This window comes from Toxotes jaculatrix, chromosome 4 (assembly GCF_017976425.1).
Source record: "Toxotes jaculatrix isolate fToxJac2 chromosome 4, fToxJac2.pri, whole genome shotgun sequence".
In the NCBI taxonomy this organism is placed as follows: Eukaryota; Metazoa; Chordata; class Actinopteri; family Toxotidae; genus Toxotes; species Toxotes jaculatrix.
Genome location: NC_054397.1, coordinates 26990325 through 27014077, shown reverse-complemented (window position 1 = coordinate 27014077; position 23753 = coordinate 26990325). Strand labels below are relative to the sequence as shown.

The 23753-nt window shown below is 45.4% G+C and overlaps 2 protein-coding genes across 2 annotated transcripts; both read right to left on the bottom strand.

Annotated features, from left to right (window-relative positions):
- Nucleotides 1-1799: 1799 nt before the first annotated feature.
- Nucleotides 1800-14032, bottom strand: si:ch211-89o9.6 (zinc finger E-box-binding homeobox 1). Its single transcript, XM_041037036.1, has 8 exons — nt 13557-14032; nt 11025-11128; nt 10669-10786; nt 10051-10178; nt 7065-7158; nt 6814-6929; nt 3821-4205; nt 1800-3355 (listed from the first exon to the last, which is right to left on the bottom strand). Exons 1-8 carry the CDS (start codon nt 13849-13851, stop codon nt 2643-2645), a joined length of 1953 nt encoding a protein of 650 aa, XP_040892970.1. The 5' UTR covers nt 13852-14032; the 3' UTR covers nt 1800-2642.
- Nucleotides 14033-14884: 852 nt separating this feature from the next.
- Nucleotides 14885-23682, bottom strand: LOC121181203 (zinc finger protein 316-like). Its single transcript, XM_041037041.1, has 4 exons — nt 22964-23682; nt 20107-20183; nt 19626-19740; nt 14885-18636 (listed from the first exon to the last, which is right to left on the bottom strand). The coding sequence occupies exons 1-4, from the start codon at nt 23238-23240 to the stop codon at nt 17588-17590; spliced, it is 1518 nt and encodes a 505-aa protein (XP_040892975.1). The 5' UTR covers nt 23241-23682; the 3' UTR covers nt 14885-17587.
- Between the last annotated feature and the right edge of the window lie 71 nt (nt 23683-23753).

Sequence of the window (23753 nt, the reverse complement as noted above, 5' to 3'; positions counted from 1 at the left end):
CAGACAAATCACACTGGGAATAGAAGCTAACAGAAAGCTAACAGCCACTGTGATATATAGCTACTAACTACTTTTAATTGACTAACTTGACCCTCATTTTGTGTGCATTTAGATTTTTACAATGATACAGATGCAAAATTCTGCTCTTTGTCTCCACCTGGTGGTTAAAAGACATACAGTTATCCCAGCTTTTATTTTGAAAGTAGAAAGAGGTGTCTAATATGATGACCTTTCAGTGCTCAGATCATCTCTTACACCAACACATTAATCTGCTCTGTTCTTACAAATTCATACCAATATGTTCCCACATAAAAAGCTCCTTGGTGGCAAGGCACCGGGGGTGGATGAGGTCCGTCCCAAGTGCCTCAAGTCTCTGGATGTTGCAGGGCTGTCTTGGCTGACACGCCTCTGTAACATCACGTGGCAGTCGTGGACAGTACCCCTGGAGTGGCAGACAGGGGTGGTGGTCCCTCTTTTCAATAAGGGGGACCGGAGAGTGTGCTCCAACTATAGGGGGATCACACTCCTCAGCCTCCCTGGGAAAGTCTATGCCAGGGTGCTGGAGAGGAGGATTCGGCCGATAGTCGAACCTCGGATCCAGGAGGAACAATGCGGTTTTTCTCCTGGTCATGGAACACTGGACCAGCTTTTTACTCTCTATAGGGTGCTTGAGGGTTCATGGGAGTTCGCCCAAACAGTCCACATGTGTACGACCGGAGCAGGAGCTTGGTTCGCATTGCCGGCAGTAAGTCAGACCTGTTTCCAGTGCAGGTTGGACTCCAGCAGGGCTGCCCTTTGTCACCGGTTTGAGTCCAGTTTGGGGACCACAGGATTTCATCCCTGCTTTTTGCAGATGATGTTGTCCTGTTGGCTCCGTCAAACAAAGACCTTCAGCATGTACTGGGGCGGTTTGCAGCCGAGTGTGAAGCAGCTGGGATGAGAATCAGCACCTCCATGTCCGAGGCCATGGTTCTCAACTGGAAAAGGGTGGCTTGCCCTGTCTGGGTTGGAGGAGAGTTCCTTCCTCAAGTGGAGTTTAAGTATCCCGGGGTCTTGTTCACGAGTGGGGGAAGGACGGAGCTTGAGATTGACAGGTGGATTGGTGCAGCTTCCGCAGTAATGTGGTCGATGTACCGGTCCGTTATGGTGAAGGAGCTGAGCCGAAAGGCGAAGCTCTCAATTTACCGGTCGATCTAAGTTCCTACTCTCACCTATGGACATGAGTTTTGGGTCATGACCGAAAGGACAAGATCTCAGATACAAGCGGCCGAAATGAGTTTCCTCCGCAGGGCGGGTGGGCGCTCCCTTAGAGATAGGGTGAGGAGCTCGGTCATCCGGGAGGAGCTTGGAGTACCTCCGCTGCTCCTCCACATCGAGAGGGGCCAGTTGAGGTGGCTCGGGCATCTATTCAGGATGCCCCCTGGACGCCTCCCTAGGGAGGTGTTCCGGGCATGTCTCACCGGGAGGAGGCCACAGGGAAGACCTAGGACACGCTGGAGGGACTATGTCTCTCGGCTGGCCTGGGAACGCCTCGGGGTTTCCCCGGAAGAGCTGGAAGAAGTGTCCAGGGAGAGGGAAGTCTGGGCGTCCCTGCTTAGACTGCTGCCCCCACGACCCGGCCCCGGATAAGCGGAAGATGATGATGATGATGTTCCCACATACTCACTTACAGACAGTGATTTGTTTTCTGCTCTCAGACCTTTTATGGTCAGTATACTTCCATATGGATTTGGACTGCCTGTAAACACCAGAGTATCAAAATGCATTAGAATGAAATATGAACTCTTATTTCAGTTTTATTTATTAACAATGACAATGTCCAGAGAATCAGGTCCGCATATTGGGTCCAGAGATTCCCTTTCACACATGCAGCAGAAGGCTGGAGAATGTCCATGTCAGACACATTCACACCTACTGGAAATACTCTAATGGAAATGGCATAGGTGAGGGGTGGAGCCTGCAGGAGGCAGAAAATAAAATAATACTGCGGACAGTGACCCGCTCTGTTCACACATCGGCTCAGTGGGATTTCACACAGACTTTGTACCATGGAGCTGTCAGGGTACAGTGCGTTTAATGCCCGGTCAAACTGATTTTGACATTTGTGCTCACACAGACAGCTCCTCTGGGTGATGTCCAGAAGAGTTCAGGGCTGCAGTGCATGTGTGAAAGCAGCCGATTACATAGCTACCAACAGCGTCACCACAGTCCGCTGGGTTCATTAACTGTGCTTTCTCTAACACCCAGGCAAAACTTAATGTCTGTTTATTTCTGTAAAGAATGAAAATGAAAGTCAGCTTATTGCTGCACTGTTTTACAGGGCTGACTTTCAAATGAAGCAGCATTAAATAAAAGCATTGACTGTCTGGAACAACACTTTCAACACTATAAAAACACGTAACACACTTTGGTCAGTAGTGATATTAAGAACAAATTGTAGCTAACGAGTTAAAGCATGAAAAACACTAGTTTGGTCCTTAAAGTGAGAGCTAACAGAGGTACAGTCTTTCATCATATGTCAAAGACAGAATAAGTATTTCTGCTGTCCTGTTTTTAACAGTGAAGAAAAGGCAAAGTGCCTGTGTGTGAATGAAATACTACCAACATTAACAGCTCTGTCCACTACAGTCCACTGTGTGTGATCAGCCCAGTCCTAACCCTCCCCTGGCCTGTGGTCCGCAGCCTGTGGCGGACTGCTGGTGTGTCCTCAGGTTGCAGATCCAGGCGAACCTCTTCCCACACTGCTCACAGCTGAAGGGTTTCTCCCCGGTGTGAACTCTCTGGTGCTTCTTCAGGTTCCCAGCCTCGGAGAAGTGTTTCCCACAGGTGTCGCAGCGGAAAGGCTTCTCCCCTGTGTGGACTCTCTCGTGGGCCTCCAGGTTGGACAGTCCGGAGAAAGCCTTGCCGCAGGCTCGGCACACGTAGCTTTTCCTGCGGCGTTCACCGGGGGCGACGCCGGCAGCCTTGCTTTTATTGTAGCGAGCCAAAAGGTTGGCTCGATGCTGTGCAGCGATGGCTGCCTCAATGCTGGCCAACACTCCTGTGGATCCCCTGACGGGTAAAGCTGACTGCGGAGCCACAGCGGAGCTCATAGTCCTACAGGTTGAACTGATACTTGTTTTATCATCACTGTCAGTGACAGCAGCTGTGCTGGAGGACAGTGTGCTCTGTGCAGAGGGAAGGCTGTGCTGCTGCTGCTGCTCAGAGACCCTGCTGCTGCTGCTGCTGCCCCGAGGCTGCTGCAGCAGCTGAGCCTGTGCTCTTCTGATCATGGCTGGTGTTCTGCTCCATGGATGCTCGGAAGATGGAGCCTGTATCCTCAGAGGTATGGACACGGAGGTCCCTGCTGATGGAGCTGGGGCCAGAGAAAACACGCACACACACACACGCACACGCACACACACACACACACACACACACACACACACACACACACTGTTGATGTCGTACATCTAATGAACTGAATTTATAAAAAAAGATGCCAAGATGAACAAACAGATCTACACTAGAAAGGACATGATGCAAAGAAAGGGCTCTCTGTCCACAGTTTCTTGGACTGCTCTGATAAAGCTTCTACGTCCACTTTAAAATATTCACATGCAGGACAGACGGCTGCACTGTCCTCCGTGTCAACAGTCATCATCTGGTGGGACAGTGCGACATACATTACAAGCTGTTTCAACACAGTCAAACACATTCTAATAGTGTCTGTTGTCTGCCAACAGCAGAGATCAAGAGCTCAATCCTCCCTCTACCCTCTACCAGTCTGACATGATCATCTCAGAACAAGCCTGATCACAGGAAAGAGGACTGTGTTTACCTTGTGACAGTGGCGGCTGGATGTGAAGCGTGGAGCGGCCGGCTGCAGAGGACACACTCTGCCCTCCACTCATCCTCACCGCAGAGGAACCCGACGGCTCAGTCTCTACGATGATAACTCCATCCTGGTCGCACTCTGCCGAGTCATCAGTGGTGAGAGAAGACGAGGAGCCTCCGGGGGCCGATGTGGAGTCATTAACAGGGGCCCAGCGGGTGAAGAATGTCTCCAGTTCAAACAGAGAGTATTCAGAGGTGAGAGGGTTGCTGTTGCTGGGTCTCTGCGGTTGCTGTTGTGCGTTGGGGTTGGCTGGTGTGTTGGTGTCTGGTACCCTGAGCTGGACTGCCACTATACTGCTGGTGTCCTCTGTTATCATGGGGGTTGCAGACTGGTGTGGGGGCGGGGGGGGGGAAGAAGAGAGATTCATTAGGTGTGGACAACTTACATCTCATCAGGGTCACAGAACTCGATAAACAACTAGACACAGTGTGACATTTTGGGACATACACATCTACACTTCCTGGAGTCACTACAACATCACATCTCATTCCTGATTCATCAGTCGAGATATAACATGTTAATCAGGGGGCTTTATTTTCAATAACCCTTCCCTCCTGCTTCCAGTTTCCATGCTAAGCTAAGCTAAGCTAAGCTAAGCTAAGCTAAGCTAAGACACATGTGCTTCAGAAATGTGGTGAAACATAATTCTACCTGCCAGCGTATAGGCTTTTAAAGGAATCTGCACACCTGGTCATTATGAATGATTTACTGTGCGAGTTACAGATTTGATCATATTGTGTCACAATTTTGTAACGTTTGATTGATAATAAATGCACAAATTCACATTCATGTTTTTATAAAGTTTTAATGATTTACATTGACTTACATAGAAGGATTTTTACAAAATTGTGACACAATAGAAAAAGCTAGAGTTACATTTACAATAAATCTTTATGCTACAGTGGCCTGTATTTTACATAACAGTCACACTTTAAAAACGACACATTCCTCAACAAGAGAATTATTCTTGTAGGTAACACAAAGAATAAAGATATAGCAGAGGTCCTGTATGATTAAGAGCAAACTGAATGCATTTCCACTGGAAGAACAGGATTAAACTATATTTAAAAAGCACAATATTACTGAGTGAAAGTTTCTTCAAGCAGTTTTTCGGCTTGATTTGTGGTTTTGTATCAGTATGATCGTATAAAGGGGACCTACAATTATTGGCCCTGTAACACATGAATTACCCTAAACTGTGTATATAGTGACCAGGTCCTTTGTTCATCCACTGCAGACACACTCAGACCTTTATCTGAATATCAGAGACAGACCCCTTTACTCCTAACGCCCCATGTTTTATAGTTTGATCATGAACAAGAGTCATGTGCAACTCACAACTCTGCTGCTTTAACTCTCAGTGTAACACAAATACTCAAATACAAATCCAATACTATCCAGACGCTTCCACTCCAAGGTTTTTTAATCTCTCTTGAGCTACTGCAAATGAAATCCACCCTTTCCTGTAAAGGTGTTTCACATGAAAAGTCTACTAGTGGGCATATGGCCTAACCCCTCCTGTTCCTGGTAGGCTTTTAATGTGAAACATCTGTCCAGGAAGTCTTGACTTTCATAGATGATTACTTATCAACAATCAGAAACAGCAAACGGCAAAGCAGGATCATTCAAACTCACCACAACTGAATCAATGTCCATGGTTCTACTTTGCTTTTTTGTTCAGTTTTAAGCTACTGTCAGTGGAACTCCACACTTCCTGCACAGATTTTTTCACATTAAAGGCCTTAAAGTGCCTCAACAGCCTTCCTGTTCTTAGCAGCATTTAATATAAAATATGTGCAGGAAGTGTTGAGTTTTACTAACAGGAACTCCACTGCATTCAATAAGACTTTTTATCAGAGGAAAACTGGAATCAGTTATTGAATAAAGACATTATTTCTGTCCTAAAGAGAAAGCGTCCTCAGCTGAGCAGTGAGTATGACTTGTCTCTGATGCTGTACTGATGAATTAGTGATGTGGACATGGGTTGAATACTGAATTTATCATGTGGGTCCTTATATTTCAGGTCTTTAATGTTCATTGAGGACCAACCTTTACTCATTTGCTTTGGCTACTGTTTGAAACTGTTTTTGTAGTTGTAAAAAGAGGACGTATGGTTGTCCTTTAAACTTTAAAGATTTGACTGACATCTGGGATAAGAAGATTCATTTCCTGTAGCGTATTCTGGCTCCAGGACAGTGAGCTACATGTCATTATCTGCTGTCTGTAAACTTCAACACTTCTTAGGCATACTTAGTTCTGCATCTAAGAAGTCCCTGGCTGCAACTCTATGCCTGCGGGTGGTGTCTCTTCTGGTGTTTTTTCAGGTTGCTGGGGTCAGAGAACCTCTCAGGGCACAGTGAGCACTGGTACGGTCTCTCCCCGGTGTGGATGTTCCTGTGGATCTTCAGGTTCCAGAACTGGGAGAACTTTTTGCCACAGATGCTGCAGCCGTACGGCCTCTCTCCAGTGTGAGTCCTCAGGTGGGATTCTAAATTTGCTGGCGAGCTGAACCCTTTCCCGCAGAACCTACATATGCAAACCCTCTTCCTGGGGATTTTCTGCTGCATATCAGCGCTGATACAACTGCCCTGATCCTTACTTGGACCTAGGTCCAGGAACGGCTGGGGCCCCTGAACAGACAGCTGGCCCCCCTGTATGTGACTTGAAACCTGTATGGGGCTAGACTCTTCTGACAGATCGATAACAGGACACTGCTGCTCAAAAGACACGGAGGTGTGGAAGCCTCTGGAGCTTTCAACAGCCCTTCCTCCTGAATTCTCAGCAGCCGACCCCCTCCCAGAGCTGCCAGGCTCTGTTCCAATGAATGTGCCGGGCAGGTATGAGAGGGGGGCGCAGTGTGACGATGGCCCCGGGAGGCTGCTGTCGTGACAATAACTACTCCCCCCATTAGTCCACAGTGAACGGCCATAGCTGACCTCTGAGAAGCCCCCCCCAGACTCCTGCAGGTCAGACAGCTGATTGGTGGAAGCTTGTGTGGTTTCATCAAATGGCAGCACTCCTCTGTAGTCATCTGTGCTGGACTCCACCAACCCTGGATACAAAGAGAAAGACACTGAGTGAGTCTCTGGTCAGAGTCTGGGCCTGCTGGACAGGATTCAGTGTGGTTTCTCCAGCAGACTCCTCAGGGTGATGTCAGCTACACCTCCCGTTGGATGTGTCCACTCACCCTCCTGTATGCTGAGGCCTGTCTGGTTCTGAGTTCCTGTCACCGGCTCCACCTCCTCCACCTTCACCAGCACCACATCTGGCTCCTCCTCCTTCTGCACACATAATGAAGAGAGGGAATGTGTGACGTTACTGCACCACAGACGCACAACAAGACACACGGTGTCTGAAAAGAAGCAACAATCAGGAGAGACACCGGAAGCTTTCATGATCTTCACTTGAGTAGAGCTTGCAGATTATCAGTACTGGTGTATACACCAGCCCACTAAAGGTACAAAGAAATGCAGTAGAGGAATCCCAGACACCTGAGTGAGGTCATTTTAAACTGTAAAAACCCTCCTCTCAGTACATGTCTGAGCCTCAGCTCATCCATCAGACACAGCAGCATCATGTGGAGTGGTGTTTGTGTCCACCTGAGGAATGAAAGTCCAATATTCACTCGGCACGTAAGCCAAAATATTTAATATTTATATATTATATTTAATAACCAAAGTAGATAATAAATATTCTTTAGTATTTATGAAGCTAATATGGCTGATGTTTTTTTCAGTTGTTCCAAAGACCCTGGGCTCTGATCCACCGATCATCTCACGATTAAGAGCTACGTGCAAGAGAAATGACAGCAAAAGGTTCTGCTGGGAGCAAATCTAACACATTCACACACTGATCACATTCAAAGCTTTAGGATGCATTTGAAATATAAATGATTTAACTTTGTGTCCACTCTGCTCTCCTGACTGAGCCATTCTTTTTCAAAAAAAGAGAGGAGAGGTGAAATAAAACTTTTCAGTGGTTGATGGTGCATGGTATTTTATTCCATTAATGAAACGCTGCAAACAAATGTGTGAAATATATCCACTATAAAACTTCAGAAATGTGTTACATTTAGAATGACTGTCCACAGCTTGACAACGCTCTCCAACATTTACATAGAGTACATGGATACCATGTTCAGACCCAGTGACTGAGTACTGGCCAAGACTGAAGTGCGACCGTTTGACCCGTGAAAGCAATGCAGTGTGTGTATGTCTCCTACATACTATGCAAGCAGAGCCAGCTGTTCCACCACATTCAGACCCATCATTCACCTACTGCTGACTGCTGCTTGCTCTGTCTCAGTCTTTATGTGACAACACAAGCACAGTTTAGTCAACGAGTAAACAAGGACCCGTTTCCCAAAAGCACCTTAAGAGGATTTTATAGTCCCACTGCAAGTCTATGAGCTAACATCTTCTTAGCATCTCAGTCTGGTGCTGCTGTGTATTTATCTGTCAAAACAAAATCCCATGTACTGATCAAAGCTAACGCTCTGTGCTGCTGCAGGCGCTGTGTGTGTATATCTGATTCCTCTGAGCCACTGAGCTCCACTGTTGTTCTCAGTGACATGCTCATTGATCACCATGAACACACCGCAGTTTATTTTGACTCACACACACACAATCCTGCTGCAGCAAATGCTCACTAAAGCACAAAATGTGGATTAATCCACTGCTGAAAATAGTCCCAACAAATCCACTATTTCCTCCTGTTTGTTTGAAAAAAAAAGAACAGCTGTTTTATGAAATTGCCGACGTTTTTCTTTAATTTTTTTATGAACCTATATGTGTGAGCCATTTTTAAAGATTTCCATTTTCAGTAGGAAGCAGTGGGCTTGGAAACTGAGAGCCACAGACAGAGCAGGGAAGTCAGAGGGGCTGAGAGACAGACTAACACAGGGTTTAGTCTGGCTCTGTGCGTGGGAGTTGTTGACAATAACAAATCCTTCCTTGGGGATACTTTTGAAAAAAGGGGCCCAGGACAAGCAGAGTACACACAGCAGCAGAGAAGCTCCTCGTGGCTCACCTTTTATACAGGAGTTTAACATGATTTCAGAATTCAAAGCTCCAGCTGCGTGCAGCATCATCCAAGTATGTGTACAACAAACAGATAAATGAAACAACACATTTCAGGTCCACAGGTTAGTAAATACGTGTCCCCACTTTTCAGTCTGAAACCTTCATTTGACCAGAACACAGTGAAGAGAGACATTTTGAAGAGGACAGTTTAAGTCACCATGACCAAGTTCAAACTGTCTGTCCAAAAACTGCACCCCCCCTCAGGACTTAGTTTGAGAGACCACAGGCAGAAACACTACAACTCTTCTTATTCTTACTTCTCTCTGGAAACACAAACACATTTAAAACAAGGTTCTTGTTAACTACTAAGTGAAACATTTAGAAATCTGTTATTAAAAGGGGTAATAGTGCAAAGGATTATGCTCATCAAGTCCTTTTCTCCTGCCAGGACTGAGTCTTTGAGGGATTATTACACCTACAGTGGACTTCAGGTCAGAGGACAGTTCAGGTCCGTTCCCAGGTCTCCTCTTCAGTATGAATTTCAGGGTGGCTCTTTTGCTGGTGTGTTTTCAGGTTTCTTATCCAGGCGAATCCTCTGCCACACATCCCACAGCTGTATGGTTTCTCCCCGGTGTGAACTCTCTGGTGTTTCCTCAGGTTCCCGGCCTCAGAGAACATCTTCCCGCACGTGGAGCAGCTGAACGGCTTCTCCCCCGTGTGGACACGCTGGTGGATCTCCACCTTCTTTGGCCGGTTAAAAGCTTTGCCACAGTAGCTGCAGACGAAGAGTCTTTCCTTCGTGCCGGTGCGATGGTTCACTTTGCTGCTGTCACAGACAGGCTGGGACAGCAGGAAACTGGGGCTGTAGCGACTCCAGCCGTTCACGCTAGATGAGGTTGACGGGAAATCAGCCGCTGCCATCGAGTACGAACAAGACGGCCTCCGTCCTTCCACTTCAACCCCCGGGGGCTCATCGAAAAACTCCTCAACCAATGAGTCAGCGCTTTTATCGTTGTCACACAAAACGTCAAACTGTGAGTCACTGCTGCCATCATCGATATACTGGTGTGGGTTTACTGTTTCCTGCAGCGAGTCTCTGCCTTCGACAGAGGTACTGAGTTCACACTTAAGGAGAGGAGAGGAGTCACTGACCTCCACTCCTCTGCTGCTGCCGGCATGCCTCGTCCTGCTGGTCTGGGTCTGGGTCTGGGACTGAATGTCCTGCGGTTCAAGGCTGGGTCTCTGTCCTGTGGCTCCACGAGGGACACACTCCAGCACTCCTTCAGAGAGACAAAGTAGGGAAAAGGATGGAAACAACACACAAGAGTTAAACACTTTGTCACTTGACAGAGACTCTTCATCCTTCACACTACAGTAAACATTCAGGCTTCACATAGTTCCACAACAAACAAACAGGTTTGCTGTGTCACACCATGACACATTCTTTACAAGGTTATCTGGTGTATCTGCCAAATCAGTGATCTGAACATTTAGTGAGTGCTGCTGGCCGACAGCACCAGAGTTCTGCGGTCACGTCTCAGACAGACAGTTTGTCAGACCAATAGAAGAGCAGCAGAGACAAGCCCCGCCCCCACAACATTTCTCCTTTTACCACAAATGACCAAACTCAGAAAACCAGACAAGCACAAAGAAAAAAAAAAAGAAAAAAGATACAGGAAAAAATACAGGAAATACAAGCTTCGCATTTCACGCTGTAGCTCTTTGTCATTTTCTTCATGAACACATTAACAGTATTTTGTCTGTACTCACCATCATCTCCTATAAGCGGCACGTCTTCCTCTGCTTCTTCAACCCGTGCCATGTTTGCCTCCACGCTCTCCTCTTTGACCAGCACCGCCTCTGGCTCCACCAGCTCCACATCTGGAGACTGTACAAAAAAAAAAGGTTGGTTTATCACACAGTCAGCAGAGGCCTGCTCTCATATACCTGCAGCTACAGTACATGCACTGAGTCAGAACAGCTGCCCAGTACAATGAGAAATTTCTCTGTAGCATTGCTTAGCAGCCAACCTGTCCCATCCCTGCATGTTTGTTCCTACAGCTCTGACTATCAGCATCCACCAGCAGTCCTCCACAGTCACCTTGACTCCCTCATAGTGTACTTACCTTGCTCCGGATGCTGTCTGAATGGATCGGCTGGCTGCCCGTGTCCCCTACAGTAGTGCTGCCAGACCACAGAGTCACATCCATCTGTTGCTCAAACACACCACCTACACAAAAACAAGGCAAATGTGCGTTTAGAAACACTGACAGTGGCCATGCTTGCTGCTGACGCTGTCACTACAGTGGAAGCAGAATGAGAATCTCATTTCTGTACAGTGGACACAAACATTAGTCCAAACTAAGCACCATGTTGCTCTGTCTGCTGGATGTGAAAATAAACAAAGTGTTTGTTAACAAGTTCAGTTAATGACCAAGTTCCATTATGTCTTAAAGTAAACTACTGAGATAACAATATGCCACTATTCCAAAAGAACGCTGTGCTCTCACAGTGCAGAGTTGGTTTTTTTTGTGGTTCCCAGAGTTTCCATGAGTAGACTGGGAGGCAGAGCCTTCAGCTCTCAGGCTGCTCTCCTGTGGAACCAGCTCCCAGTGTGGGTTCAGGAGTCAGACCCCCTCTCTATATTTAAGATTAGGCTTAAAACTCTCATCTTTGATGAAGCATATAGTTAGAGCTGACCCAGGTGAGACCTGAACCGTCTCTTACTTTTGCTTCTATAGACAGAGGCTGCTGGGGGAACTCCCACGATGCACTGAGCAGTTCTTCTCTCTTCTTCTCTCTCTCTCCATGCATTTATATCACACTACTGCATGTCACTACGTTTGTGTCTTCTCTCTCCTGTCGTTTGTGCTTTTCCTCTCTGTCCTCTGTCTCCCTGACTTCATTCTGCAGGTATCACTGCCACTGCAACTCAAAACTCATCATCATCATTATTCATTTTATTGTTATTACTAATGAGTGCTATTTTCTTCTACTGTTATTATCAACAACATTATTACACCGATGCACATCACTATTATTGTTACCATTATAACAATCAGCCTGAAAACAACAGTATATACAGCTGTTCCTGGTCACTCTCTTCCCCGCTCGACTGAACTGGTCGAGGTAAACCCCCCAGACACTTGTTCTGTCAGAGGTTTCTTCCTGTTAAAGGGAGGTTTTCCTCTCCATTGTTCTGATCTGAAGCTTTATCAGTAGAGCTAATGAAAATATAATTTTTGAGAGAAAACAAACACACAGAGAGTCCAGGCACCAAACACCGACTGCCACTGACTGGTTCAGCCGATGTTACGATGTTGGAACAGATGGGACAAAACCATCATTCACCATCATTCACACCTGGGGCAGAACCACAGAGAACACCTGACCGCTGACTGCTGGCAGTGAGAACATAGTACTCTTTGAAAGCAGCTTAACGCAAAGGTCACTCCTAAACAATTAACTGAAAAAAATTTCAGCATCCTGTAGTGACAAAGCTTCTTTAATGCAGCCGGCACGTCTCATAGCACCGATGCACTGGGTGCTGAATTCACACATTCATAACATGAACATACCGAGATCAATATTATGAAATGCAACTGAGGTGTGCAAGAATAAACCAATATTTTTTTTAAGTTGGTTGTGAAATTTAATATAAAATTTAAAACATTAGTGGCTGGACCACAACAGTGGGGCCAGCTCTATAAACATGAATGTCTGATACTGACTGATGAAGTTCCACCATTGGTCGGTCAGCCGAGTGCTGCGGTTTACCGATTGGCTGTTGCTCTTTGCACAAACAGTTTCTACTGAATCACCTTTAGCAACTTTTTTTCAAAGCACTTTGTGACAAATTTGGTTATTTTTTTATATAAACCATAGCAACTTTCAATAGTGTAGAGTCACCAGTATTATCCTGTGAGCCTGAGTTTGGGCTTTCCCTTCACAGACACACCTATGCACTCTCTATGCATCTCATTCAACTGACCGCTCAGCTGACATAATGAATGAGTTTATAACTTTCTCTCTGAGTTTTGATTTTACAAGTACATACAGCTGAAATCACAACACAGCTGTTGTCTTTAACTGGTGTGTGTGTGGTGATTTTGTCAGACGACGTCGTGGTTCTAAAATCAGGATTTTAGCTGAGCAGTAGTTTGGAAATGGCTTGGAAGTGACTGCTGGTTAACATGTATCGTAATGGGATGTTTCAGTCACTGTTTCATACTCATTCCGTTGTCTGACAACATAAAAACACATAAATGAGCTTTATTGGGAATTCAGCTGCATTAAATGACAGTACATATGAGCACAGAGAAGGGAATAGAAACAGCGCAATAATGACATGAATATGTGTGTATTACCTTTGTATTAAGTGGCAGACTGTTATCTTCAAACAGTGTAGTAAAAAACAACTATCTTCATACACACGGTGGTAACACACCGCCATGCTCACACACAACGCTGTTGTTTTACTCTTCTGGCCTTGGTATGTTCTGTTTGTTGGCTCGGTAATGATGTGTTGGTTAGTTCAAGTTAACAGGAGAAAAGTTTAGATTGTAAAACACACACCCACACACCTACATGGCAGGATCAAGCTGCGTTTGATTGAACAGATATGGGTTTAGACTGCGGTGTAGCGGTTCTAATCTTACCGGTTGTCGGTGAGGACTCCCGCAGCCTGTCGCCTGTGTTTATCTGCACCCTCGGTCGGCTGCTGTTCATGGCGCTCTCCCGAAGCCTCCTCTCGGCGTTTCCCCGGGCCATCTTCAGCTCCAGCAAATGCAGCTTCCTCTTCAGGGCTTTGTTCTCTCTCTGGCACTGGGACATCTGTAAACTCACCACGGCGTAGTCATCGTCTACCAGCTTACAGATCTCCGCCACCGCAGCGTTAGCCAGGACCTCCATGATGGAGGCCAGCTGTGTCTGGAAGGCCAGACGGTTGGACATCTTTCCCAAAGTCGGTGGCTCGCTGGCTGCTCCGTCAGTGAAAATACCGGTTAACTCCTCTGATGGGGTTAGGAAATGTTGGAGGTTTGGTCAAACCATTACAACAGCGGCAGAAATTCAACGGGCTTGAATGCTGAGCAGGTAAAAGATGGCTAAGCTAAGGTGGCTTCTTCTCTGTCCACAAGCGCCAACCGCAAACACGTGACGTCATATCCGGTTAATCTAACGTTACCAACGTAAGTACCGGAGCATGTCTTCACAACAAACCCACTGATGATAGTCACCGAACTCTGAGTAACACTCAGCTCAAAGAAGCATGTCAGCTTCTTTCAGCTCATTGTTATGGTTTAACAGACATTAACTTTAGTGTTTTGGCTCTGATAAAGCCTCTGCCTGAATACAGGGTAACACCACTAACCCAACACAAATACCAGCTTAAACGAAAAATACACCTGCAAAAACCAGCAGCAGCATAAACCAGTGTAGTACAGTTTCCACCATATGAGCTCAGCTTGTCTGACATCCTCAGAAATATTAAAGGATGGTGATGATGGAGCTGCAGCTGATCTTACATAACCAGTATTAAACCATTGATATTAACCCGCTCTGCAGCACTGCTGGCAAGCTGTGTCCACAGAATCTTGTCAACAGCTGCTTTCCCCTCATTCATAAAGCTGATAAATTTATTATGAATTTCCAGGAGTTTTTGGGGGCCCTCCCCATGTTGGGGCCTTGGATTCATAGTTCCACTATTCACCTTTCTATGACACACGAGACATGATTGTAGACACCCAGTGATGTCCGAATATGGACAGAAAACGAGGGAAAGAAATAAGACAAAAGAAAGAGAAGGGATGCCTGGCAAGGTAAACACAATTGTCTTACTTCATTTATTTACTTTGATGTGTGTAACTCAGGCTGCTAAACCCGATATTAGCTTCAGATATTTTGTGGCACATGTATTTATTTATGTATCTTTTTAGAAAATCTGCTGTTATTAATAATATGACAGCCATACATCTTGCACTTTTATTTGTGGTATAGATTCAGTTTTTTCACTTTTTCATCACTGCTTAGTCAAATCAGATTAACACACGCTGTCCCTCTGTTACTTTGTCAATTGTAAGACAAGTAACAGAGGTGATATGAACAGCTGAAAATAAAACAGATTCCATCAGAGGAGTCTCGATTATAGAGAGGCTTATACGCATGAGATCACAGCACAGAAATGATGCCCACAGCACAGCCGGGTTCATTGCAAACCTTTTACATCTTTAATGATACCCATACATTTTTAAACACTGGAACAGGTCATGAAAGAAATATTAAAAGACAAAATATTTGTTATAGCTGTGGAGCCTACAGCTAGTGCCAATGACATCCAAACACCAACACATACAAACACGACTCTCTGATATATATGTTTTTACTTTACATCTTTTTACAGTCCTTTGTTCTTTGACATTTCATTGAGGACGAAGAATGATTGACATTAAAAGATGGTTACACCTCAGGCTTCAACCTGTGAACAGTTGAGAAAGGGGGTTTAAAACATTTAAAGTCTACTTCAACTGGGCTTTGTACCCACAAAAATAAATATTCTGATTTCACTGCCCAATTGTGGAAACAAACCTCGACATCAATCTTCTGGACAATAGCACATTATTTCTTCCTCTCTGTGTAAATACATATACTGACAGTTAGTGTGAAACACATAATCATGAACACAAACATGAGAAGGTGCAGGCCTGCATTACAAGATTGATTCAACAAAAGTGCCAACATTTACCATTCAGCAGCAGGCTTCTCTGAGAAGGCCACTCATTCAAGATACTGTAGCAATATGAGTAACAGCAGTACTTGATAAATACATCATGGGAAACACACTGTGTTTCAGCACTCTGTCCAGATTTTACCCATGACTTTAAGGAAGAGTTATGAGAACATTTAAAGTGCTTTAAAGGAAGAGTGTGACATTTTGGAGAACGTACTTTCTTGCTGTCTTACCCACAGTCTGAAAATGATAATATATCATTTCTCAGCATACAGTACAGAATTAGGTCCAGCTCGCTGTTAGCCTAGCTTAGCAAAAATGACTAAAGGCAGGCAAAAGTAATTAGCTTGTTTGCTAGCCCCATCAAAAAGACAACTCCCAACAACTCAAAAGTTGTTCTAATTAGTTAGCAAACAGGTCTCCAGTAAATCTCAAGCTGCGGTTCTGACAGAGACTGTTCATAGATTCATAAAGTCACTTAACTTAAACATCTTGGTAATAATGGATCCAAGTAATGGATCCAAATTTTAAAAAAGCCAAGACATTTCTGCTGCACGACCCTTTCCCACATGTCCCGTTGTATTACATTCTGGGGTCAGGCTGGAGAAATTGGAGTCCTTGTACAAACAAAGCTTAAACATTCTTGATGGAAAGCCAACTCAGTTTCATCTACGGCTGCAACTGAAGATTATTCTCATTATTCATTATTCTCCCAATTTTCTGTTATTGTTTAAGAGATTAATGATACGTTGTGCGGTCTATTAAATGTCAAAAAGTTGTGAAAAAGTGCCCATCACATCTTAGCAGAGCCAGAGAGGAACTTGTTAAGTGTCTTCTTTTGTCCAACCAAAAGTCAAAAACCCAAATATATTCAGTTTACTATTGTATATGAGAGAGAGATGCAGAATTAAGAAATATTTGTGCTTTTAATCTGTCTAACACACACTTGTTGCTGACATGGTGCATGTGTGTCTGTGTGTGTACAAAGTTTTGTATTATATATCCTGTTAGTTTAGTGCTGTTCTGTCACATTTATGTTTCTATTGTACATGGTCCCTTCCAAATAAAATAAAAATAAAATAAATAAACACCAAAAGACAGGAGTTTAGCAGTGCTGAGTGCTTTTGTTCTTTTGCTCACTAACAGCTACCTGCTCCTAACTTCACATTTACCACTTTTTTTCATTGCTACATATGCTGATGATATAAAATACGAGCAGCTTTGGAGTTGTTGGGATGTGTAGCTGTTTCACTTTTAACTGAGCCAGGCTAACAGAGCTAACAGATTCCCCCTGATTCTGGTCAGCTGCTCTAAAACAAACAACAGAGGCTGGAAGTGTCTGGAAACATGAAACCACAGTAGGATAAGGCAAGATCAGATTTTTGTTAATAACAGCTGCTGATGAAATTCTGATGAATTTTAAACCTATTGTAAGTCAGCTCATTACTTAAATACTACAGAGCTGTCAGATGTTCATCCTGTTTGACCAGCTGGTCAGTGGATAGTACACAGTACCATCACCATCAGCCAAAATGATCCAAGGTAAACTACGACCCTCTGTTCCAGGATCAGCACATGTGTATTTGCTATGTAAACCAGATAGTTTGTCACAAACAAGACCATTTCATGACAATGAAATGAATGTGTTATCAACACTGTCTGAGGCACTCGTTCACAGTTCCAATCCGTGATCCTCTCACTTTGAAACAAAGAGTAAGAAAAGGTTGAGAGGGCCTAACGGGGAAATCCACCTTAAAACAGATTCACATATCACTGCTATGATCTAGGACAAATATCAACTCTATATGTCATGATATCACAGGATACAGCCTTCTCTTGTCTGTTCGTGATTACATTAGATGCATGAATTCCCATATAAAGGGATTTCAATGATTCACCCTTCAGAGTCTAAACTGTACGGAGATCAGCTCCAGATTCCATCCTCCTCCTCCAGCGGTCAGTCTACAGGCCACACTGGGACTGCTGCCGGTGTCGGCGAACACTACACATCTGGCTGAAGGACTGTCCACAGCGCGAGCAGCTGTAGGGCTTCTCCTGCGTGTGGACTGTGCGGTGCCTCTTCAGGTGGCTGGAAGAGATGAAACTCTTCCCGCACAGTGTGCATCGATAGCGCCTCTCCCCAGTGTGGATGAGGAGGTGGACCCTCAGATTGTTGGGCTGGGCGAAGCCTTTTCCACAGTGGGGGCAGGTGTAGGGTCTCTCCCCTGTGTGCACGCGCTGGTGCAGCTCCAGGGCAGCTGCACTGGGGAAGACACGGCCGCACACAGCACACACCACAGGATCTTTAGCAGCAGCAGCAGCAGCACCGCTCCCGTAGGACCGCCTCTGGCTGGTCGTGGTGGTAGAAGCAGCTGTAGGGGCAGGGGGTGGAGGGGGCGGTGGAGGTGGCGCAGCTACGACAGCAGCGGCCGCAGCGGCAGCGGCAGCCATGTCAAAGGAGGCGGCGAAAGCGGCCATTTCATGAGCGCCACCTGTGAAGAGCATGGTCGGAGGGCCATCTAAACTGTCTCCACCTGCCTGCGAGGGGAAGGATGCAGAGGGGTGTCCAGTTTCTGTGTTCCCCAAACCCAGCTGTGCTACTGCATATGCTGCACCAAGATGACTGACCCTCTCTTGCATCCAGGTCAGGTCCAGGCCCAGGCTGTTAAGGCGGTCGGGGCTGGGCTCATCTGACGCTACAGGGGCCGAGAGCTGAGAGGGATGAAGTTCTTCTTCTGTAGTATCATCTGCCTGGATCTCTGGCTTCAGAGCACCGTCTGTCAGGCTCCCTCCAAGTTCCCTGCGAGCGGCCTCGGGGGCCGGGACGCCCCCACTGCTAACTGTCAAACTGTTGCCCAGAGTCTTGGTGGCTTTACGTTTGGCTCGAGGCCTGCAGGTCAAGTCCATTGTGGCGTCAGTGGGGGAGGAGGGGTGGATAGTGGAGGAGGTGATGTTGGTGACACTGGTGTCAAGAACATCAGTCGGTGATATCTCTTCACTGGGCTCCAGGGCTGAGGAGGGGCAGACAGCCACAGAGGAACAGGGTGGGTGGAGTAAAAGAGAAAAGATTATTGCTGCACTGTTTTACTGATGAGGTTTGACAGGAGGACTGTTAGGGAAATCAAAGACTAAAAATAAATCAGACTCAGGGATAAATCAGGATTAGATCAGGCCCAGCTGAGTTTTCACTGTTGTTTCAAATAAATTTTAGTAAAGAAATCCTTGGATCCTGGAAATCATTTGTATTATTTGAGGAGCTCATTTCTGCTGTAGCTTCACTCTTTAATTAAACAGATTACTCGACGATCTCTTCACAAAGCCTGCAGTGAATATTAACCAGTGTGGATTACCAAGGCCACGGTCAAGTGAGCCAGAAAGGGAAACAGTGTAGCTAGCAATCACTCAGGATGTAGCCAGAGTTAGCCAGTTAGCATTACCTAGAGACACAACCTGAGGGACCTAGCAGTTAGCATTAGAAGGAATGCCAAGTATTCGGTCAAGGCAGCTGGAGCATCTTCTCAGACATGCCGGTCATCTTCCTCATCATACTGGTACCACGGCTAGGAGCCCCTACTGCCTAATAATGCAAGTATACCCTTTCAAAGCGCAATGATAATTCTTTGGGAATGGGAAAAAAAAATTTAAAATACCTGAAATAAATAAAACATAAATAATTATAATAAGACAAAGTCAACACACCACCTTGTTCTTGTTAACGGGCTCTCAGTGTTTCCCAAGGGTTCCACTCATAAGATGACTTTGAACTAATTATCCGACCTAAGTTCATTTAACTCACTGGTGTAAAGCTGCAGCTTTTGCTGAACTGGGTTGAAATGATTTACAGTGCTGATGAAGTTCAGACACAGGGTAAACTTTTCATCAGCTATCCTCTGCTTTATCTTCATGTCCTTCTTTGTTTGTGCTGAAACCAGAGTAAACAGTGTAACCATATGGCCAGCCAATGAAACACTGACTGAATCATGCACAGAGCCACACTCACCTGTAGACAGGCCACACTCTGCCCTGATGTTCACCTCCACCTTCAGGTCCAGGTTGCAGTCGTCTCTCTCCACTTTCTCCTGCTTCACCAGAGGCAACACCTTGGTTTCCTCCTGCTGTGGTACAGTGAAAAGCAGATAAAGGATGAAGGTGTGTGAACTGATGTACTTAGAGCTGTCAACCTGTGATCAGATTACCTGAGATGCATATTAACGTCAGGCCTGAACAGAGCCAATGTTAAGATCAAATCGCATGGTTTGTCTTTCATAAACATGGTGTGTTGATGTGGTTTCAGTGGTTTGGTTCGACTTGAATGAACATTCCACCACAGAGGTTAGAGGTTCAAGTTTCCAGGTCACCTGTTGAGTGTGAGCATGTCACGTCTGCTGCATTCATCTCTATGCAGAACCGTGGTGCAGCTGTGAAGTGCTCACAAGACCCGACAGGCCTTACCTTAAAACATTCTGCTGGTTAATCTTTACCTTTGATATGTGATGGAAGGATTTGTCTTCAGAGGGGGCAGGAAGAGGTGGCACCAGGGGCTGATGGTCATCAGGTCCTGAAAAATAACACAAGACCCTGAGCAGGTACTGTTCACAGGTGCTCCAGCAGTATCATCATTCAACATGTGCAGTGAGTCTCTTTTAAGTCATTTCACAGATTCTGAGTGAGCTACTACAGTGCTTCAGTCACATCGCACTGGTTTCTCAGCATGGATGTTCTATTCTTATGTAAAAATATCCCCTGATCTTCAGCCTGTGGCTGGCAGGGAAAATGTAGTGATATAATAGCATCAATATTTATTATACCATGATAAACTCCTTGACATCTTGTTTTCAAGGTCCCAAAACAAAAACTCAAACAGAAAACAAAACAGTACAAAACAAAAGGCACACAAAAGAGAAGAGTTACAGCCCGAGGACAGATGCTATCAAAATATGACCAGAGAATAAAACTTTCTTAAATAAATGGAAGGAGGACAGAGAATGAACATGTGGGCAAGTTTCCTTAGAGACAATGGGATTATGAAGAGGAGATAATCAGAGCAGCTCAGCCAGCAATATAAGGAACAAAGAATTGTTTCAAGTAATAAGAATAGAAAAACCCCAATACAAATCTACTGAGCACATTATTGTAATAATATTAATTAATAATAATATTTTATTATTATATATGACACTGAGAGGAAGAAAAATAGCCGTAGAACATTCTGATAAAGAAATGTCAGCATAGTCCAGTATCAGTTAAATAAAGTGTGGAGTGTGTTTCTGACATTAAATGTAAAACAATGTCTGGAACGATACAGAGAACTAACGTGAACTTTCTTTATAATGTATAATAAAATGATGTTCATTTAATGAACTTAGTTTGAATCTTATCAAGTCCTGGACCACTGCTCAATCTCAAATCATCATCATCATCATTTGTTACAGTATAAAAAACATAAGCTCACAGCAAACACATGACACTCAGCTGATAGAAGCAGAGGAAGAACCCAAGGCTTGAAAAGTGCCTGCAAACTGCAAACCTGGTTGTGACAGGTGTTTAGCCTCAGTATAATCCATCAGATGTGTTGTGATAATGCACGGTATTTATTTTCTGCTTAGATAAAAGCCAGCTCCTGTTGTGGTCAGCACCCACCTACCTGTTTAAACCAGGCCTATGACCTGCCAACCACTGGCAACAAAGACTTTACAATAAACTGCAACTGGACTGGACACACAAAACCCCACACAGAACCAAACTCTAATCCAGGACTTTGTTGCTGTGAATGATAGTAAACCAAGCAGCTGCTCCCGGTGGAGGTAGTTGACGTACAGCATGGAGCTCCCTCACCACAGACCTGTCAGAGATTTCAGGAGGATGTAGAGACTGTGACCTTACAGGATACTCTCTCCTCTCTGCTGCATCTCAAGCTGACAAACCACACAGTCACTGTCTCTCTGTCATCTTTTTGCCTCTGTGTGTCACTTTGTGTCTCTGTGTTATTGTTTTGTGTCTCTCATGGAGCAGTTTGTGTTTCTTTACGGTCCTTTTGTTTCTCTTTGTCATCTTCACTAACAGTTGTTTATTTCCACATCCAGCAGTTACAGAGGAACATGATTGTTCCTCTGGAGTGGTGTTTGTGTCCACCTGATGAATCTAAGTCCAGTATTCACTCTCTCCTAGATCTACCAACTCCTGAGGGGACATATCTGTCTCTGACTGTGTCTGTCTGCTGTCTGCTGCTGAGCAGGCGGTGGACAGAAGCTTTATCAGAGCTTTTTCTCTGAAAACAGCTGCTGCAGGAAACGTGGCTGAGAGCGGTGAGAGTGAACCAGTGGTAAACTTCTCCCTTTGTGCTTCCAGCACAGAGTCTCTCTGCTGAGCTGTGCTAGACAGAACAAGACTAAGAGCAAAATGTGTCCACTTGATGTGTCCAACTAAGAGTCAAAGTCTTAGATTAGCTTCAAATAAACTTCAGAATACATCTGGATGCAGATGGAGGACTGTGGATTTTCTCATCCATCCCTTACACTGGACATTACACAGTCAGAGGGGACCTCTGTGTAACCAGTATGAACAGGAGGAGTGATTACAGCAGCCAATCACATTTTCCTTGTACATACATGCATGTGACTGTTGTGTTACATTATTATATTAGCTCATTTTCAGGGTCACTCTGTCAAAAGCTAGTTTTCCCACATTCATTATTTCAGTTACGTTCTTGTATGAGACATATTCTTAAATGAATGTGTTGAATCACATGACCACAGGGCAAACTGACGACAGGTGGGACTCAACAGTGGGAGCAGCAGGGGATCACAGACGCCCAGCAGCAGGAGCCCCTGTATCTGCCTCCAAACCTGGACAAATAAAACCAAAACTAGCTGCACAGCTGGAGACCACCGGAGGTCCATCAGAGAAGATGACCATTCAAATGAATCCACTCTGTATCTAAGCACATTACAGAACCACCCTCTGATCAGGCTCCACTAAAGGCTTAATGTAATCAATGACATTATTAATAGCTCATAGATCAGTTAGATGCCATTATTAACAACAACTTCTGGGTTGCCAGGTTGTGGCAAATCCTCCTCCAGCAGACACTTTGTCTTCTGGGAGACCTGTCCAAAGGACTGTTTGACCACTGATCTTCTGGAAGAGGCCCGTGGGACACCTGGACCAAACTCCATCTACAAACTGATCATTACCATTTAACTAACTAATCAGAGGGTGTGTGGATATATGACAGAGTGTGTGTGTGAGGACGTGTGTGTGTCCTGCCTCCCTCAGGTTCACGTCTCCTGATCACGGCTGCTGTCAGCAGCAGGCCAGCTGCAGCCTCCATCTCTTTACCTTCGGGTGGCCTGAAGTGAGCGGCGGTGATCTCCTCCCGCTGACTGCGTCTCCTCATCCTCCTCTCGTAGCTCCTCATCTTCACGTCCATGTCTCGCAGCTTCTGCCGCAGGACGTCGTTCTCCTTCTCGCTCTTCTCCCGCTCCTGCTCCATCTGGGAGCGCAGCGCCGCGTAGCCATCATCCACCAGTTTGCAGATCTCCGCCACCGCAGAATTGGCCAGTATCTCTATAATCGAGGCGATCTGCGCTTGGAAGCCGACACAGTCCGCCATCATCGCCTGGGCTGTCTGTCTGCTGCTGCACGGACAGATGTGCGCGGCGGTGCTCGGGTGTCAACAGATGCACACACTGGTGTGTGACTGGAGACATGCAACAAGCTCCGGGTCTGACTCTCTCTGTCTCTCTGTCTGCCTGTCTGTCCGTCCGTCCGTCTTCTTTCTATGTGCCGCTCAACAATGTTGTGGCTCTATGAGGTGCAAGAGTCGCCTCCTGATGACGTCAGTTTGTTGTTCAGCATCACTTCAGTCAGCTGAGTCAAATTTTTTTTCCCTTTCTCCTAAAATGTTATTATTTACTCTGCAAGTTAGAAAGTGCACTTCACCAACAGCTGTCCCCGACACTGATGTTACAGCCAGGGAGACATCGGCGTTCAGGCAGGAGCATTAACCATGGTCCTGACCCTCTGATGAGGAAGGTGGATTTGATTTTCCTCTGCCATTCATCAGGATTTAACACAGTTTATACTGATGTCCCTTGGTATATGGAGACTATAACTTTTTCCATCTTTG

Bases quoted from the DNA above. Each gene is read 5' to 3' on its own strand.
- si:ch211-89o9.6 (XM_041037036.1), bottom strand. From the start codon at position 13,851: ATGTCCAACCGTCTGGCCTTCCAGACACAGCTGGCCTCCATCATGGAG. The intron at 10,787-11,024 runs GTAAGTACACTA...TTTTTTGTACAG, and splicing joins CAGACAGCATCCGGAGCAAG to TCTCCAGATGTGGAGCTGGT. The intron at 6,930-7,064 runs GTGAGTGGACAC...CTTTGTATCCAG, and splicing joins AGGCCTCAGCATACAGGAGG to GGTTGGTGGAGTCCAGCACA.
- LOC121181203 (XM_041037041.1), bottom strand. From the start codon at position 23,240: ATGATGGCGGACTGTGTCGGCTTCCAAGCGCAGATCGCCTCGATTATA. The intron at 19,741-20,106 runs GTAAAGATTAAC...ACTGTACCACAG, and splicing joins CCTTCCATCACATATCAAAG to CAGGAGGAAACCAAGGTGTT. The intron at 18,637-19,625 runs GTGAGTGTGGCT...GCCCCTCCTCAG, and splicing joins AGAGTGTGGCCTGTCTACAG to CCCTGGAGCCCAGTGAAGAG.